Below are 19,256 nucleotides of genomic sequence, written 5' to 3'. Positions count from 1 at the left end.
TTACACTGAATAAATCCAATCCAATCCCTGTCTCTTATACACATCTAGATGTGTATAAGAGACAGACAATGACATACACAATAGAGAAAATTGTCTGTTTAAACTGAAAATGGTTGCATGGACGACCCAGAAAATCAACAAAAGTTAATTTATATTTAAAAAATATATAATAAATGAATTGTTAACAAGAATAAACAAAACAGAACGGTGAACCAAAACCCTCAATATACAGGGGTTACATGCTGTGGGGATGCTAATGAAATTTCTTACCATCTGATAATACTGCACAAGAGATGTTAGAGGTTCAAATCCATCTTGTCGTATAACTCCCTGACTAACGCACTTATCAGCATCATTCTGACAAAATATAAAACAGTCTTAATCAAAATCTTAAGCAGTGCACTCACTACACACACGAAGGTCGTCGGCCGATGTGCGTGCAATGAATCGGTTTTAATGACGAGCCATTCAGACCACCACCGAAAATCAGCAGATAGCGTTGCATCTTCTCCTGCTCACATGGATCGGAGTCAGACTTTAATGAACAAGTTGAGGGTACACAACATTCTTCTTTACATATTATTATGAGAACTGCAATGTATTACACAGCAAGAAAGCTATGAACATTAACAAATAGCGAAGTTCTTAAACAATGGTACAAAAACATTAACAATATACAAAATGAGGCATGTTGTGGCGAAATGGTTAAGTTGTCGCACAGTCCAGTATTGAGTAAATGAGCTATAAAATATGGGAGCTCAAAAAATTGCTAAAAAACCCAAATTTATTTTTCACTCTAGATCAACAGTTTAATGTCTCATTAATCATATCCCAAAGTATTAGTTCTGAAAGCGGTTAACAAATTGTTTATTTAACGTTATTTTTCATAGTTCGTTCTATTAAACAGTGTATGCACAATTAACTTTGTGCAATTACTCAAAATCCTGTTTATCTTGACTCTAAGAGTACTGTACTTTCACTTTCCAATAACTTAGGCTTGAAATGTTCAATTTGAATGAATGACCTCTCATTTTAAAGATCACATACTCAGGTATCTGAAAATACCAATAACTTGAATTTCAATTTTTGCTACAACTTAGCCATTTTGCCACAACATGCCTCATATAATAAATAATATTAATAGAAAATAAAAAAATAAATTTCCATAGAATCATTTAATTTTTATAATGATGTTAGACTTTTATAGTGCTTTAAGGCCTCTAAGCATTTCACAAATGATAACAAGGGTAATTCATTTTATCAAAAAAAAATAAATAAATAAATAAAATTAGACACAAAAAAACATTAATTAAAATATCAAAGCTTCTTTATCTTCATCGTCTTGAGTTCCCACAATCATCATGTTGATTATCAAGGAATTGTAGGAGGTGTTGTGGCAGTTCTTCACAGCCAGATGTTGGGTTTGTTTTAATTTAATTTAAATTTCAGTTTTTTCTTTCTGTCTCTTTTCCTTTCTGTCTCTTTTCCTTTCTTTTCTCCTTCCCCTTCTTTTCTTATTCCCTTCTTTTTTTTAATTTTTTTTTTTCTTGTTAATTTTTTTATTTATTAATTTTTTTTTTAAATTTCTTTCTTAATTTGAAAAAGCTTACCAATATTGAGAGAAGCTCCTCCAAGTATTCTGTGATTATTGACTCATCTTCGTGCAGTGCCCAGCTCCGCTGCTGTGCGTCATCTTTGCAACTGGTGAGCTCAGAGAAGATGACCTGCAACCTCTCTTCATCTCTTCCTCCTCCAACTGAAACACCTGTCTACCGAATGAAAGATAAAAGTTAAAAAAATTGAATGGGGGTAGGCAACATAGGCAGTGGTTGTACTACATTGCAGCGGGTCCACAGGAGAAAGGACCCCAGGGGGTGCGACCACAGAGTGTATGTCAACAAGCTTCAGGACCATGGGTAGAACACATGTGGGGGGATCATGGTAGATCATGATACATGGCAAGACAAGTTTTAATAAAAAAATTCCAATGAATTTTATCAAAAACTTCTCTCATCCCTTGATTATAACAGTTGGATACTACTGTATGTAAAAATTTTCTATATTATATAAGAGAAAAAAATAGAAACAAAGAACAGTATAGGCTAAAGTAATACCTTTCTTAGTTCAATATTATTTTTGAAATTATCATAACAGTAAATAATCATCATTTCTTACTGTGTCCAGTGTTTTAATGATATCCTCCATCAATGTCGCAACACTGGGCACCGACTCTCGGACATGATTTAGCACCATAGCAACTGCCACTTTGGATTTATTGAAACTTAAATTTGTGTTAACTCGAACCATTTCAACCATCTCAGGACCAAGCCTTGGCGATATTAAACTGTCCGATCGTGCTCTGGTTGTAGGACTTATCAGGGCTTCCATAGTCGGTGACTTAGATAGTTCAGGAGATAATGGTGCCCTGTATTTTCGAGTAGGCGATTGTATGGGACTTGTCGCGACGTCAACGGGTCTTGGTGTTGATGGCAGTGCCGTTGCGTCAGGGGGCGGGTCTGGATTTGTATATTGCACGGGTTGTGTATCCACGGGCGGTGATGGCGCTTTGTGAGATTTTGTACTGCTGCCTCGCTGTACAACTGAGTAATTTGGTGATGTTGGTGGAGTGGTTGTCCTTGCACACGAGTTGGAAGTTCGTTGGGATGACGATGATTGGGTCGGAGGTGCTGCCGGTGCAACCCTTCTTGGCTGTGGAACATCTTCGACTACCTGCGCACGTACTATTTGTTGACGATGTTCAACAAGTTTTCTAACAATAGAATCAAGAGTATCTCATTAATTTTCACAATCAACTGGATACTTCTTTGTAAACAAAATTAACTTAAAATATAAGGCCATTAGAATCTAATTAAAATTATAAACTAAAGGAGAAAAATGGAACTTTGTATACCTCACGATAGCTTTAAAAAAAAAACAGAATAAAAATAATGGTTGTCACCAAATAACATGTTTCAATAATGCAAAAGTCAGTTTAAGGATTATCATAATAAAATTTCTATAAATCTCTAAATACATTTTTTTCTTTGATCTCTATGAAAAGTTGCCTTAATATGTTAATATAATTATTTTAAATGAACTATTTAAAGTTTAGTACTGTATTAATTTTTTATGTTTTTCTTGATATTTTTTCAGTGGCAATTAATTGTTAATACATTTATGTTTATTAACTACTATCAGTGGTGTATCCAGGATTCTTGAAATGGGAGGGGGCAGCTGATGGGGAGGGGAAGCAAAGGTGGAGTGGGGTCTTAATGATTTTGTGGGCTATCCTTGGTGTTTACACTGAATAAATCCAATCCAATCCAATCCATATTTAGGCTTAGGACATTTTCAATGAGGGAGGAATAAGGGGGAAATTTTTTTGAGGGGTGTGCGCACCCCCTAGATACACCACTGATCTACTGAAAAGCAATAGGCAAGGCAGCTCAAAAAGAGCCTTTGTACGCAACTGTAAACTTTTTCGTTGCTCGTTTGTGTAAGCGCCACCTTTGTTAGTAGCAGCCAGGTGTACGAACTCCATTGCACGGTCTATAGAGGCAAGAACTTGGTCCGAAGGCAACTGAAATTAAATGAAAAAATTTACCTTAATTTATTTCATTCCATTACTGTATTTTATTGTTCATAATCATTCACTGAAAGTCTAGTGTACTAGACAAATTTATCAATGAAAATTCCATTACATTGATTCTTTCACTGATGTTGTGTGTATCTACGCATTATTTATTGTCATTTTATGAAAAAAAGCCATGGATGGCAATTTGTTGTACCTAAACACATCATTGATTTTAAATTTGTCATGCATGTAGTGTACAACTTGAAGCAAACCAATGGAATGGGTATAACAAGGAGGATTTAAATTAATAATACTCTAGTGGTAGTTTATGACAGTTTTGCCATCATCTGGCGACATAATACCATGATTAAGGTTAATCACCTTACAACCCTTCACAACAACAAAGAGATTCGGCATGTCGACAATGTAAACAATATGACTAGCCTAATTAATAATGAGTTAATCTGCTAAATAAAACTGTTTAGCAATCGATACTATTATAGTATAAGTAAGAATAATCTCATTGGTCTAAAGTTTATCATATTTAAAAATAATTCTATAGCAAAAGAACCAGTCTAGGCCTAGAATTAGCATACTTACATCGTCTTTTGCGACATAATTACCGGGTACGTATCCGACCGTACCCTGGTCAGTCATGACTTGCCACCAGTGAGCATTGCTTTTGTCGAGCAGCGTGAACCGCTGTCCTTTGCGAAAGCTCATAGACTTTCCATCTTTACTTTGGAAGTCATACAAAGCCCGAAGCATGTTTCTATGAATGTTGTTCGTTCAATATCTCAAAAGAACTGCAACAATACTAAACTTTCTGTGGGCGTCGCCATCACTCTATAGCAGGCCCTCTATCTGTTGAAAATAGCCAACAAAGATCTTATATTATAGGCTAGCCTGAAGGTGGGGTAGCTCCGTAGAAATGTATTATGTTTATATCAATTAAATGCTTTAAAAAATGTTGATTTTGTAAAACATACAAGAATAGAATTAGGAATAATAATCGTTTTGTTTTTAGTAGTCTTTGTTGTTGTTTGTTGATAGATTCAAAATAATATGCCTGTCTCCTAAATGGACTATTCCAGCCATGCAGTCTTGTTATTGTTTTTTGAGCAGTAGAGGGCTTGCAGCATGGCTTTTTAAATGGTTGCTAACACTGTTTAATCTTATCCGGCTAGTGTGGTGCTTTTTGAGCAAAATGTCTTGGTCTCAGCAAATGCTAAAAATTGTCCGACAGTGTAATTCATTTAATCAGCCAGGTTAGTTAAAATGAAAGCCCATGTAGTGGGTCTTTAGAGTAGCAAGACTGAGCCGTTTGACCCCTCGTTTGACTTGTTGTGACGCCTGGGGCTGCTCAGCAGGTGGGCCATTCCACTGGCTGAGATAAGGGAATTCCCCCATTTCCCCAGGTTGTAGCAGCCTGCTACAGAGGCCTACAAATACTTTTCTGCATCATGGTGTACAGGGAGAAATTAATGCAAATTTTCACCAAACCATAATTATGCAATTTGCATCTAAGAAAGGATACAATTTCTATATAAACTCATTAGTTGGAGAAACTTTAGTCTTTATTATATTAGTATTTGCTCTCTGTATTCTTCCATGGCTGGAGGTATCTACTGTAACTTTATCCATCAATAGCCCTCAAAATGACACTATATACATTCCACTTTTTTTTTTTTATCCCAACAGAATCACCACGTGCACTTTGCGTCCCCTTTTTCATCAAGGATCAACAAGTTGGACTCATTATTCCGGAAATTATACCAAAAGTTATTTCAGAGACCGATGTTTTTGAGGTGGTACGCTCCAAACAAGACCCCACTCTAATTAGGAAGATTAAATTGACAGATGATTTTGACACGGTAGTGAAGAGAACGCAAACAATTAGAGAAATTCTTGAAGGGTGGCGGAAGCAAGACGTACATATTAGTCTACGAGGATGGAGGAATGAGGTTTGGTACTCTCAACTTGGGTATAAAAACAGTGGCAGATTTTAGAGGGGGGCATGCCCTACTTCCTCTCTATTTTTTGAACAATTTTATTTTTTTGTTGTCAAATTAATGAAGGTGCTAGTGGCTTAAAATAAGGGGATCTTCCCATTGCAGTTACCATGGAGCTCCTCCCTGAGATGCTCACACAGTTCGCAAATTCACACTCCCCCAAACTCTTCTTTTAGAAGCATTTGGCGCATCAGTTGTGGCTTGGACTCCCAACCTCGAGGTCAGGGGTTCGAAACTCTCACTGCAAACCGCTTGTGTCCTTGGGCAGGGCATTTTATCTACTGTTGCCTCTCTCCACCCAGGAGTACAAGTGGGTACCTGGTAGGTTCCAACACAACTGCGCTGATTACTAGCTGCAATATTATGGAATTCTACCCAGGGAGCTGAGTATATGTGTTCCATATGTGTTTGATTTAATGACCGGGGTAGTAATGTGAAGCGCTAACAGGCTTTATGCATGAAGCTCTACATAAGACCAACATTATTATTATTATTCTTTACCAGGCTGGATCTGCTCCTGTGAAAGGATTGTATTAGTTATTTTAACTGGGAACACTTAGCGTTTGTATTCATTTAAGCACCTGATTCAATTTCAGTGTTTCACTGCAGATCATTAGGCCGACCAGCCCTCCATAAACTAACGTTAGAATACCGCACTTTCGGTGGTAAAGAACAATTAAAACCTCATAAAAAAGGCAACTAATCCGTTTACCTATACTTGAATCCAAGGACACCAGTGTTAAACACTCAGTACTTATCCTTGATAATGTGTTAATCCAATTAATATAGCGAGATAACGTAATGTTAGTTTATTGAGGGCGGGTTGAGCTAATGTTTAAACACCTAAGAAAGAGAAACAAGTCATCCAACATTGAGCTGAAAGTTCAAAGCTCTGCCTATTGTATTTAAAAAATCATGCTTTTTCAATAGTTGTAGACGTAGTGTATTTTTGAACCAAAGTGCCTAATTATATCATTGATAAACTAAAGTTTTAACAACTCAAAATGGATGTGTTTGTCTTCCTTTTATAAATTTTGGTGAAAGTGGACAGTCCACCACTACCTCTTTCCAGAAGAAAATAAGCAGATCAGACTTACATTGTATATTCTTCTGTATTTTCGAAGTTGTATTCTGTGAAGACCTTCTATCATGAGGCCACTCTTCTTGAGATGGAAAGATCAGCAACATGTAAGTTGTGTTGATGAACTAATAAACTGAAGTAATTAATTTAGGAGAAGTAACATTTCCTAGCAATTAAGAAGAGTGGTTTCAATGTTGAGCTAACTGCTTGGGATGGTTCCAGACCCTAAATTTGGGTTACTCAGTGAATTCTATTAAATAAAATCTTTTTATTGCACTCATAATGATTATCTGTAAAGGCCAAATCAGACAATGTCATAGGATGCAGCCCAACACAATTTATTACTACAACAGTATACTGAAAACCTTACATTGATTGGTTAAACTCGTGAAAACAGCAAATCTACCAAATCCAACAATAGGTGGCAGCATAACAATAATTAATGATAGCAAGATACTTTATAAGATTATGTGGAGAACATATGTTAAAATATATTGAAAGAATTAAGTAATAATGTAATATTTAATAACAAAAATGTTATAAGGCGTCAATTCAAAATGTATCAAAAGTGCTAGGTGAGTAATATTTATGTTCTTTATATGAGTATATGAGTTTTGGTTGTTCCTAATTCAGTATTTTCATAACTTTGTTCTTGTACTTTACACAGCATTATTTGGAGTGAAGCAGTATGGATGCCATTTAAATGGTTTCTGTAAGACAAGTGATGGATTGTCTATGTGGATAGGACGCAGGGCCAAGAATAAGCCAACCTTCCCAGGCAAGCTGGACAATATAGTAAGCACTGGTATTTTATATACGAATGAAATGTGCTTGTCGCAGTGAATTGTTCTTGATGATGATCAAATAAATGATCAAGATATTGAATGAAAATGACATTTTAGTGTATTTTCCCTCATACTGATATTTAACATATCAGTGGATTTAAAATTACTTTGTAAACTTTAACATCATCTTCATTAATTATCCTCAGAGTTCAGCTGACTCTGTAGTTAGCGTTAATTTTTTTTTATAATAATCTAATCTAATAATATTTTTTTTAGTCTTAATATTATTGTTTTATACCAAATTGATGGCCTCTCCTCCAGGCTGCTGGTGGGCTATCAGCTGGCATGACAGTGAAAGACTGCATTGTTAAAGAATGTGCAGAAGAGGCATCAATTCCTGAACATCTGGCTAAAGAGGCTAAACCAGTCGGTTCTATAAGGTACTGTACATACTTGAGTGGGTATAATAAAAATTATATAGCGCCTTTTGCCAAAGGATACAAGGCGCTTAGATATGTGAACCGCTCAGCCATTCAAAGCCTAGTAAATACCTATATTCTATATTTCAAATATTGCAAGAAAAATATTTCTATGGTGCTTGACTTTTCATAAAATTGTGGGTCCAAGACCCTGGGGGATGGTGGGGGAACGCTAGAACATGTAATGTTTCTGGCCCTCCGCATACCTCACTTCAGTGGTGCAAGCACCTTTTATTCTACAAGAGCACAGATTAATACATTGATATTGAAAAAAAATATATCATACATAAAGATATAAACTGTTGTAAGGATCCCAGTCTAGAAGGAAGACCTTGTCTCGAGAGGATCTGTAAAAAATTTTTTTTTAAATTACATAAATAATTAAATAAATAAATATATAAATAAATAAATAAATAGATAAACAAATAAATAGATAAACAAGATAAATAAATAAAAAGTGCGGAAATGAACTGAATTTAGTTTAGGTACAGACTTAGATAATATAATTTTAGATTTCTTTTAAAAGATGAAAGGCCGACATCACATTTTCTTTCTTCACCATATAAGCATCATTGTTACAGGTTAATAGAGTGTGGCACTCTATTAACTATGTAAAGTAAAACCTTATTATGTCATTATCATCATTATAATATTATATAGGGGTAAAAATAATAATGAAGATGATAATGTATGGTGTAGGTATACTCACAAGATTTTTGTTTAATTATTTATATTTTTCCCCCAGTTACTTATATCATAGTGAGCGAGGTGTTTTCCCAGAGACCCAGTTCATATTTGACCTTGAGTTACCTTCGACTTTTACCCCTCAAAATGCTGATGGTGAGGTCAGTGAGTTCTACCTATTCAAAATTGAAGAGGTATGTGTATTAACAGGTAACTAAATATATAACTACAGTACTACAGACAATAACACAGAAGTAGTAACAAGAAGCACATAACAACAAGATAGTTATTCAAACACGTGTTAACGATGAATGATTATTGCATTATTAAAAATAATTTACCGTAAAACCTCGAATTGAAGCCCTGGGCTCCTTTTTTTGCAAACTTTGGATGGGCTTCTTTTCGAGGCTACTTTTACAAAGTAAAGAGTGGGGGTGGGGGGGCTTCTTTTTAAAATAAATAATGTAAATTTTAGGAATTACTACAGTACTATAAAACATGAATAGGGCCAATGTAACATCAATTTGTATCATGGAGTGTATTAGCTGGCATTACACATTGGGCTTCTGTTCGAGGTTTTATGGTATATGGTTTTTAATAGCACTCATATTGACTACAGTCTCAAAGAGCTTACGATAAAAGATACCTCGAATTGAGGCCCAATAGGCGTAATCTCATGAAAAAGCCCATGGGCTTCATTTCAAGATATCACAGACTTTTTTCACTGTACATGAATTTCAAAGCAACAAAATAAATTTTAAACACGCTTGGTTTATACAGTAGTGTATGTGATTTAATGCCAGGTAATACACTCCATGATACAAATTGATGTTACATTGGCCCTATTCATTGTTTTATAGAGCTGTAGTAATTCCAAAAATTTACATCTATTTTCTATAAAGAAATCGAAACAAGAAATTGAAACAGAAAAGACGACAAACTACTGTAGTAGAGTAGCATCATTGCTCTGTTTGCCAGAACTAGTTTTGATTGTCTTTCCATTAATAAGCCTTTATATGTATTCAGTTGTAATTTTTTTTCTTTAATAATTTCTAAATCATATTTTTTATTTGGTCTTTAAGTTATCATTATTTAAGTTATAAGTTATTATAATTACTCCCACTCATTTCAGATCTGCTAATACCCTTCCCCTTCAACTCCGATTTCAATTTTAACTCTGCTGTTTAACTTACAAAGCTCTTCATAACCTTGCTCCACAAACTCTTTGTCAATGCCTTAAAAAGATTGTTGCCAATGGCCGTATGACCACAAGAAAAATCACTAAAGGTGATCTTCTAATTCCTAAGCCTAATCTAGAAATCTTTAAAACTTCATTCAGCTATAATGCTCCTTACATCTACAACTCTCTTCCACCGATTGTCCGTTCTACTTTCTCTTTCTCTTCTGTCAAATCCAACCTTCTTAGCTATCTTTCATCCAATCTTGTGTAATTTTCCCTGTGGCCATCTCTTTTTGTTGCAATATTTTTAATCGTGATTTTGTTCTGTTTTAAATTGTAAATTATTTATCTTTTATAATCTTTTATAATTTTTCTATTTTTGTTAGTTCAATTAATTATCTTCTCATTAATTCTTTTGATTTATTTTTTATTTCAATTATTATTCTATCCAATATGTCAATTTTTTTTTAATTTAAATTTTTTTTATTTTTAATGTTTTCCTTAAATCATTATTATATATAATTTATATACTGTAGGCCTATATATTTTTTTTTTCTTATTTTTATTATTTTTATTATCATTATTATTAATTTTTTTTCCTGGTTTAATTTAATTAATTTGCTTATGTTAAAGATCAAGTTTAATTTTTATACTTATGTTTTAATTGTATGTACTGAGGGTCCCAATTGATCAGCTCAGGCTGGATGGACCACCCTCACAAAATATTGTTGAAATAAATAAATAAAATAAATTCTGCTTTCATTATTGTTCTTTCTGTTTCATTGTTTTAAATTTACTTTTCCGTTACTTTGGAATTGTGCATTTGTAAACATATGTTCTGTATATTTTTGCTTATATTTATGTACCAGGGCTTTCCTAGAAAGCAATGCTATCACTGAATGGTTATAATTTACCCTGAATAAATAAGGCTTAATTTAAATTAAATTAATTGTCAAATGGCTGCCATCTTGAATGCAATTTAAAGTGGCCTGTAGTTGTTTTCATTGATTAAACATTGTGAACAACATTCCACACGTGCAATTATACTTTTGTTTTTCCCCTTCCAGGTCAAAGAGAAAATAGCATCAGGAGAATTTAAACCAAACTGCGCTCTTGTTATTCTGGATTTTTTAATTCGCCATGGTTACATATCACCTGACACAGGTCAGTGCTCTAACCTTCAAGTTATTTATTGTTATTTCTAATAAATTTGCCTATTAAGATATACCTGCCAACTTTGAGACAAAAAAAATAGTAGTGCCCTCTATGTAAAATTCACAAAATAAAATAGAGTGCCCTCTATGCTATTATTTCCAAATTATAGTGGAGGAACTGCTACTAATTAAAGTCTGCGGCCGGTATAACTTTGTTATATACCCTTGGAGCCAGACCAGGTTTTGTATGCACTTTGAGGTGCAGAGAATTTGACTTCAGAAATTGGTTGAAATGGTCCAAGAATCATTTTTGGCTTTGGTAACAAATATATTTTCAAAATGTGGTGAAAGGTCAAAAGATCAGGGTCAAAGGTCAAAGCTATAAGATCCTTGTATCTCCGCAACTACAGGTGGTAGAGGGTTGGTGCCAAATTGTTCCAAACATGCATATTTCTATTTGCTCTAATAGAACATTTTGCTAAAAAATGACAGGAAATGCCATTTCTGATCTTGACATGCTTCAAGGTCATAGCCATATTGTCCTTATACTTCCGCAGCCATTTTGGTGTCAATTTCTTCGGAACATTCATGTTTCTATTTCGTCTAATAAAAGATTTTGCTAAAAAATGACCGGAAATGCCATTTCTGACCTTTGACATATTGTATATAAGATAGCCATTGAGTCATGATTATCTCCTCAACCACTGGTGGTAGAGAGTTAATTGTGGTGCCAATTTGTTTGGAACATTCATGTTTCTATTTGCTCTAATAAAAAATTTTGTTAAAAAAACATCGGAAATGCTGTTTCTGACCTTTGTTTCAAGATCATAGTCATATGGCCCTAATATCTCCGCAACCACTGGTGGGAGAGAGTTAATTGTGGTGTCAATTTGTTTGGAATATTCATGTTTCTATTTGGTCTAATAAATTAGTTTGCTAAAAAATGACTGGAAATGCCATTTCTGACCTTTGACATATTATATATGATAGCCATTGAGTCGTTATTATTTCCGCTTGTCATCATGGATTTTAAATCTAGCGCTATTATCGTCGTCATCTATATTATCATCATCATCATTATCATCATCATCATTATTTTTTAATTCTAAAATTCACTTATCAAGTAAAGTAGTTACCGATTATGGTTGAAAACAAAAAGTTATAATTACCAGTGATTGACATAATACCATTCGTTATGTGTTAGTGTTTTTTTCAAGTGCATTAGACTGGATTTACTGTTACTGTATGCAGTTATTTATTAATAATAAACCATTTCTTGGTATTCACACATCAAGTCCTGGGCTCGTTCTGATACCTAAACCTCCATTACAATATTACTAACAAGATCGTCCTACTAAAAACTATCAGTAACTATCAGTATTGGGCCTATTCAATAGAGCATTATATACACAAAACATTATCTTGCCATATGTTGTGTATTATTTTGATGTTTATATTCATACCATTATCATTTTTATTATCAAAACACAAAAGCTCGCATTATATTAGTTATCGAACACACATTTAATCATCAATGAAAATTTACAAAGAAAAAGTAAGATACAACATCTTAATAATTACGTTTGAAATTGGGTTCAACGGTTTGTCAGTAAAGAAAATGGCGTCCAGTTGAACTCTTTTTGCCACGATAGCAACGGACTAGTATCATGTAGTATCGTGACGTAACACTGTAGCACTCTAATCTCAACACAACAAAATATTTTCTTCTGGAAGTTAGAACAAAAGTTGAACATTGTTTAAATTTTAATACCGACATTAGCTTTTATTTGCATATGTGAAAATATTGTTGTTAAAGCTTTTATATTCTGTCATTGTTATATAAACCTATAAAACCGAAAGGTCCACTGATTAATCTCAGATAAGATAGTATAATACATACACCAAGTATCGAAAAGCACGCCATCGTGTCTGGATTCAATATTTCGACATAATTATGTCACCATCAGGATGACACGGAGAGCAATTTTACCCCGTCCGTGCGGCGGCTCTATACATCGATTTGTTTCCTGTAGTTTCTCCACTCAGTCAAATGGTCAAATTTTACTGCACTCGCGGGAGGGCAGATGTTCCATTAATTTTAATGCAAATACGCGGAACAGCTCATTCTTCTGCTATTTAAGTTTTTGACGGACTGCTGCGGGTTGTGGGCATGCGTTAATCCATGGCGTACCTAGCGAGATGTCTATACTGGGCAATAACGAATGCTAGCATAAGTATTCGCGTGAAATATTCATATTCGTAATTCGCGCATTTTATTTTCTGTTTACATCTAGGCTTATTTTGGCCTAGTTCAGACTAGGTGGAAAAACCCGGCTCAACTCACTCAATGAATTATTACTTGGGTTGGTTTCAATGTTCTAAATCAGCCGAAGATAATATAATCACTCATCGATAAAAAAATAAATTAAGTAGAAATAATCTCAGAATGTCTGGCTTTGTTTTCTTGGTCTTTTCCACACAATAAAACCAAAAATTATCACCATATTAATCAATGTAAAACATAACAATGCCAACTCGGAAAACCAAAAATTTCCACTTTTGTCTCGAAGATAGCCTGCATAAGGGAAATAGAAATATATTATGTCAATAACACAAAATAAAAAGAAACACATTAATTAATACAAATCAGAATATAGTATTGCTTATTCTGTAACTGTATGGTATGCTAGTGTTTTGTTTTTTAATGGCTACCACTTACTAATAATAGTTCCATTAATAATGTCGATATCACAACATTTAAAATACACGCACAATATTAATACAAATCAGAGTACGATATTGCTATAGCGTGTTATTGCATGCTATGCTCACATTTTGACTGTTCAAATGCAGACTTTTATTTATGGCTGCCACTTACCAACCAACGGAACTCCTATGCATGCGCCAACACCAAAAGAAGTATCAACCCAAGCAATTCCAAATGAGAAATCATCACTCACAGACTTCACAAGGAGTGGTGTGATTGCACTGTACCAACCCATAGAAAAACCAAAAAAAACCATCGCCACATAAACAACGTTAGCAGTATTCGTTATACTGCAAATTAGTAATGACAGAAATGAAAAGAAATAAGTGAGTTCTAGTTGGATAAGCAAATCGTTTAAAACGAATTTGCTGACAATATACTGAAAAGATTTTCCGAAAATACTACTTGCTCCGTAAGCTGTCAAAATTAACTGGCTGCTATGTAGACTAGCGCCTCGCTCTAGCATGTCATCCGGCATAATAACTTCGACTCCTTCCTCAGTTGCTCCTTGTATTAATGCAATGATAACAAGCATGACAAAAGAATGTTTCTTAAACAAACGCAAATGACATATTTCGTAAATATACTGCAACCAATTAAGACCCTTGTTTTCATCTGTTGGAGTTATTCTATTTTGTATTTCAAGCTCGAGACAATTATGTTCGTGCTCCACTTCCAAAAGAGCAAGTTCTTCAAGGTTTTCATCAGAACTTCCTTTTGGTGGTCTGAATATCACTCCGCATAAAACTAGGTGGTATATAAGCGCTGAAAGAAGAAGATACGAATGTTGCCATCCAAACTTGGTAACTAGCATCTGTATAGTTGAGAGATAAGAAGAAAAATTAATGTTTTTTTTTTTGTTTTGTGTGTTATAATCTGAACACTGTTTTGTTAACTTATTAGTTAATAAATTACTTCATAAAAAAAAAGTTAAAATTATGTAGTGCAGTCTGTGCCGATTACAAGTCGTTACGTGGTGATTTCCGAAATCCTGTCAGCTGCCGTAGTCCTACCTGGTTGATATACGGTGCCATCATATGCCCTATTCCAGTTACTGATACTTTTATTGACATCACTAATGTGAAATGCTTTTTAAAATAAACGTCTATGATAAAGAAAGTTGTATAATAATCCAAACATATTCCGAAACCTGAAGCAGAGAAAAAAATTAAAGATATTAAATAGAATACAACTTATGAATAAATTAATTTTGACTCAGTTTGGTTGGTAGCTAATATAATGATCGTTTTTTATTATCAGTAGAGAATTCTGTCAGACAAATGTAGGCCTAGCACGTTGCATCGACTTATTTCTAGTGAGAACAACAGGAGACAATCTTCTACTCTTTTCTGAAGAGTGTACTGCGTTCTATAGCGTATATTTAAAGAATTTTATAAGGCAATTGGGTAATGATTTGGGAAAGATAACGTCGATTTATTGTGGACTGCTTAATTATATAATATACAGTAGGCATAATATAAATAATAAAACAGCCATTGACAGTTTGTTAATAATGAATGAGAATAGATTTTAAAATAAATATATCAAAGACAGTATTACACCTGTTTGACATTTTTTGACATCTACAAGAACATTAAAACAATTTCAAAACCCACCAAAAAGACTGAAAGCCAAGAAAACTTCAAATATACTCGTTGAGTATGTCATTAAAAGACAGCCACACATCATCATAAAACTTCCAGAAATCATTACTACTCGGCAGCCGAATGCTTTGGCCATAATCGCTGCAAACACACCTAGAAGTAATAGCACATGGATCATTATTACATTCGATAAGGCAGGTCTTTTTAGTTTCCCAATTTTTTGAAAATACTTTTATTAGTTGCAGATACAGGGAGGTGGCGGCGTCAGGGTTCGAATTCCTGTTGGGGCCCTGTTTTTTCTTTTTTTTGTAAAACGAAGGGTCCGATACCCCAGACGGGGTGAGGGCCGCATATGTTTCCGACGAGAGTGGATGGACGTGACCCATTCACGTGCGGAACATTTTCTTCGACACAACCACATTACATCTAATCTTAAGGCATATGATGAACAAAAATTTAAAATAAAAAAACCATACCAAACGTACCGCAAGAATATTTAAGTGAATGAATTAGTGTAAGTGCCATTGCAACCTTTGTGGAGCTTTCTTCGTAGTAGTCAATCATATAAGGAAAATATATTCCATTTGATGTTACCATAAATATTATCACAGTCGCTACCCAACTTGCTATGGCGACAATCCACGCATATCCCACGTCCAGCTTAGAAACCATGTTGTACTTTATAGCATACGAAGCTGTATTGAACTCAGTAAAATATTAGTCATGGAGAGTGTTTGATCCAGGGTGAGACTATTTAACTACACTGATCCACCCAAGAACATTGCTCACCTTGTAATATGGTTAGAGTTTTATATAAAGCAGTGATGAATTTACAATTTTTTATGGTCAATGGAGATGGACAATACAAAGATTCTTTTATTTTGAAGAATAAGGTCTAGAATTATTGCAGCTACCAGCAACGGTCCAACGCACATAAATGAACTAGGTCAAGTACTGAAAAACAACAATGCTGTAAAGCTGATGAAGACCAGAGGACTGGCCGAAAATTTCTTTCGAAAATAAATACAGTGTGCATATATGTATGTATGTTAACATTCCACCCAAAAATAATTATAAATATTTAGAATAAAATGCCATGAATAGGTATGACAGCTAACCACTACAAAGTGTTCACATCATTCATCATACATTCATCTAACCTTAATTCATATATTATTTAAGATTGTGTTTGTATTTTCTTGCAGAGCCTTACTACCTCCTATTCCTCCAAGAAATCCATTCAACATTGGACTTTCCTTTTTCCAGTTGATAGGCTTCACTCTCCAGACAACATTAGCCTAGTACATCCAGACACACTTTATTAAAAAGCAAGTGAGCCACGAACAATAGGTGTTGATGATGGCCGAACATGTGAATAACTGTTACTTATTGTACAGATATTCACAACTGCTGGAGTCCAGCATAGTCAAGTCAAATATGAAAAACATCACAGTAATCAGTACATACTGTATAAAAATTTGGAATGGCGGGAAAATATTTTCAATGATAACTGAAGAAGAATATACAAGTAGTGTAATTACGCCGTAGTTGAGCTAAACATGTTGCACTGAAGTCAATTTAAAAGGAGACCTGTAAGAAGATCCATTCAAATTGTTGAACTTCAGTGGAGAAGATCAACTCAAGTATTCAACTTGAGTAGGAGATATAGCAAGTTTTGTATTCCAAATTCCACACATATTGATTAAAATGAAATAATTATGTGGTGATTTATTGCATAGTACTTGATCAATTCAATAAAACTCTACAACTGGACTTCTAGATCTCATATATTTATTAGTATCTTCTTCTATATATCTTTCTCATTTCATTTTACCATTAATCAAAAAATGAATTCAGTCCGATAAAAATCTATCGCTATCTTACATGTATCATTCAATCCCATTTTCTATGAAACAATAACATACATTATATAAATTTGACTGCACACTACATTTATGTGGGTCTACCACCACCACGTACATATTGTAATGTAGTATTAAGGTTCAATGGTATTAACTTACATAACTATTGGAATCGATACCCTTCACTTGATAAATGCCTTAAATTGGGTTGACAGTTTTAATGGTCAACTTGAGTATACAGATAATCTAATAATAAAACTAGACTTTGCATAACTTTACCCTAGTCAGTTGGACTTGGACTTTCTCACACTATGAATCTATGATTGTCAGTTTTTAGCCTAAGCTCTGAGGTTTGTGATAAATCATATCATGGAGAAAATCATGGAGAAAGAATTTCTCTATGATCCAATCAGAAACTCTAAAAGTATGGGGTGACTTACTTCAGACACACCCCCATTACCTAAAGTATATTAGGCAAACACCCCCATATCACTGAATCAGCAATGGTCAGTAATCAGTAGTGAGTAGTCAGTAGTCAGTAATCAGTAGTCAGTAGTTAGATTCAACACAGAAGAAAAGTACAGGGCTGAGCTGACTCCACTCTAAAAGGGTTCTCTAACATCTGAAACCTGGAGTTTAGCTGATTGTAACCAACGTACAGTTTGTGTGAATAAAAGTTTGCAGTGTACTAAAAGGAACTGTGTCATACTACTCATTAAAGTCACCAACAACTAACCGATATTTAACATGGTGGAAGACCCTAATCATGGATTTCACAGTACCTCCTCTCCAAAGCTGAGCACATATCGTCAAACCGATATTTAACATGGAAGACGCACTAAACTATACCCGAATTGCGGTTAAGCAGATTGTTGGTCCTGTCTGGATGACTAGAATGGAACTGAATTAAAATTTTTCTTCATATATATACCGCAACTAACTAACAAGAATTGAAACCCATGAGAAGTAAAACAAAAAACAGGCATCCACATTACAGGAAGAGAATTGAAACGAAAAAAATAATTTACGGAAAAAAAAAAATAATCGGATTTGTGACAAGCTGACAAACAAACACCATGTTCGGATTCGAGACAAGCCGACAGATGACAAACTTTTTAGGATTCGAGACAAGCCGACAGATGACAAACTTTTTAGGATTCGAGACAAGCCGACAGATGACAAACTTATTATAGGATTCGAGACAAGCCGACAGATGACCGAAAGTTATTAGGATTCGAGACAAGCCGACTTCAATTCGACTTCACCCCATGTCAATGGAAAACGCTCTAACTTTTGAACTTTAGGCCAACGTTAAACTTCGAACATTTAATTTCCCCTAAATTTCATTTCTTTACTGAACTTTTGTTTGCTTGGAATTTGCATTTTGTTTATCAAGAATGAAGTAAATTGGTAAGTTGAATACATTGTTAAATTCCATCATTGTGAGAAAGAGATTGTTTATATTTTTATCCTTCATAAAAAAAATGGTTTTAATTTAATTTTTTTTTTTTTTTTTTTTTTTTTATTACATCAACCACGTTTTTTTTTTGTAGTGTGCAAAATTTTTTTTTTTCAAACAAGTAAAGGTCAAAATAGCAAAATGTTGAATATTAATACAGGCATATTTTAATCGATACCTGATGGAGTTAGATATCAAAACACAATAAACATCAATACTATAGCAATTATTCAGCACAGATTAGGTTAACGGACTGTTGATTTTGCAGAATCGCACATGTATACCAATTTGTATAAAACACGCTATATCGTCATTGTGAACTGTATATGCCCAGTACGGATTCCTATTTTTAGATATTTTCATCAATTTTGACGATTTTTAGCTCAATTGTACTAGAATTAGCTAAATATGCTTGTTTTGCTGGATTTTTTGCCGAAATTGGTTAAATCGTTGTATTTACACGACTTCTAACTTAAATTATTTTTTGCAGTTTTTCATCTTTTTCATTTTGTGAAATTTTAAACGTCATCAGACTAGCATTTTGTGGTACGGTATTTAAAAAACTCTATAAAACAGCCATTTTAATTTTTAAAACCCATGCAGATCGATTATGGA

The 19,256-nt window shown here is 34.1% G+C and overlaps 3 protein-coding genes across 4 annotated transcripts in view; 1 reads left to right on the top strand and 2 right to left on the bottom strand.

Annotated features, from left to right (window-relative positions):
- The window catches only part of LOC117110838 (NCK-interacting protein with SH3 domain-like), a 14,829-nt gene extending 10,391 nt beyond the window's left edge, over window positions 1-4,438 (bottom strand). For both annotated transcript variants that reach the window (XM_033253680.1, XM_033253673.1), the window contains exons 1-5: window positions 4,175-4,438; window positions 3,471-3,580; window positions 2,176-2,770; window positions 1,611-1,769; window positions 271-357 (exon numbers count right to left, since the gene is read on the bottom strand). In XM_033253680.1, the coding sequence (XP_033109571.1) occupies window positions 271-357; window positions 1,611-1,769; window positions 2,176-2,770; window positions 3,471-3,580; window positions 4,175-4,342 (1,119 nt within the window). In that variant the 5' untranslated portion in view covers window positions 4,343-4,438. The remainder of the gene's footprint in view (window positions 1-270; window positions 358-1,610; window positions 1,770-2,175; window positions 2,771-3,470; window positions 3,581-4,174) is intronic.
- A 254-nt stretch (window positions 4,439-4,692) lies between these two features.
- Window positions 4,693-17,093, top strand: LOC117110903 (nudix hydrolase 20, chloroplastic-like). The gene is made up of 8 exons (XM_033253731.1): window positions 4,693-4,842; window positions 5,276-5,538; window positions 6,711-6,774; window positions 7,335-7,462; window positions 7,774-7,892; window positions 8,677-8,809; window positions 10,863-10,959; window positions 16,526-17,093. The coding sequence occupies exons 1-8, from the start codon at window positions 4,782-4,784 to the stop codon at window positions 16,588-16,590; spliced, it is 930 nt and encodes a 309-aa protein (XP_033109622.1). The 5' UTR covers window positions 4,693-4,781; the 3' UTR covers window positions 16,591-17,093.
- On the bottom strand, window positions 12,974-16,358 carry LOC117110879 (monocarboxylate transporter 12-like). Its single transcript, XM_033253713.1, has 5 exons — window positions 15,806-16,358; window positions 15,333-15,473; window positions 14,730-14,866; window positions 13,828-14,530; window positions 12,974-13,524 (listed from the first exon to the last, which is right to left on the bottom strand). The coding sequence occupies exons 1-5, from the start codon at window positions 15,990-15,992 to the stop codon at window positions 13,391-13,393; spliced, it is 1,302 nt and encodes a 433-aa protein (XP_033109604.1). The 5' UTR covers window positions 15,993-16,358; the 3' UTR covers window positions 12,974-13,390.
- Window positions 17,094-19,256: the final 2,163 nt, after the last annotated feature.

Source organism: Anneissia japonica, unplaced genomic scaffold, assembly GCF_011630105.1.
Source record: "Anneissia japonica isolate Jap-2015-1 unplaced genomic scaffold, ASM1163010v1 scaffold1511_len2985839_cov193, whole genome shotgun sequence".
NCBI lineage: Eukaryota > Metazoa > Echinodermata > Crinoidea > Comatulida > Comatulidae > Anneissia > Anneissia japonica.
Note: the sequence above shows the minus strand (reverse complement) of the source record. Positions and strands in the feature narration are given on the sequence as shown.

Excerpts from the sequence above, each read along its gene's own strand:
- LOC117110903 (XM_033253731.1), top strand. The coding sequence starts at position 4,782 with ATGTCTTGGTCTCAGCAAATGCTAAAAATTGTCCGACAGTGTAATTCA. Across the intron at positions 4,843-5,275 it reads TAATTCATTTAATCAGCCAG|AATCACCACGTGCACTTTGC; the intron begins GTTAGTTAAAAT and ends TTATCCCAACAG. Across the intron at positions 7,893-8,676 it reads AAACCAGTCGGTTCTATAAG|TTACTTATATCATAGTGAGC; the intron begins GTACTGTACATA and ends TTTTTCCCCCAG.
- LOC117110879 (XM_033253713.1), bottom strand. The coding sequence starts at position 15,992 with ATGGTTTCTAAGCTGGACGTGGGATATGCGTGGATTGTCGCCATAGCA. Across the intron at positions 15,474-15,805 it reads TTCACTTAAATATTCTTGCG|GTGTGTTTGCAGCGATTATG; the intron begins GTACGTTTGGTA and ends TATTACTTCTAG. Across the intron at positions 14,531-14,729 it reads TGGCACCGTATATCAACCAG|ATGCTAGTTACCAAGTTTGG; the intron begins GTAGGACTACGG and ends TCAACTATACAG.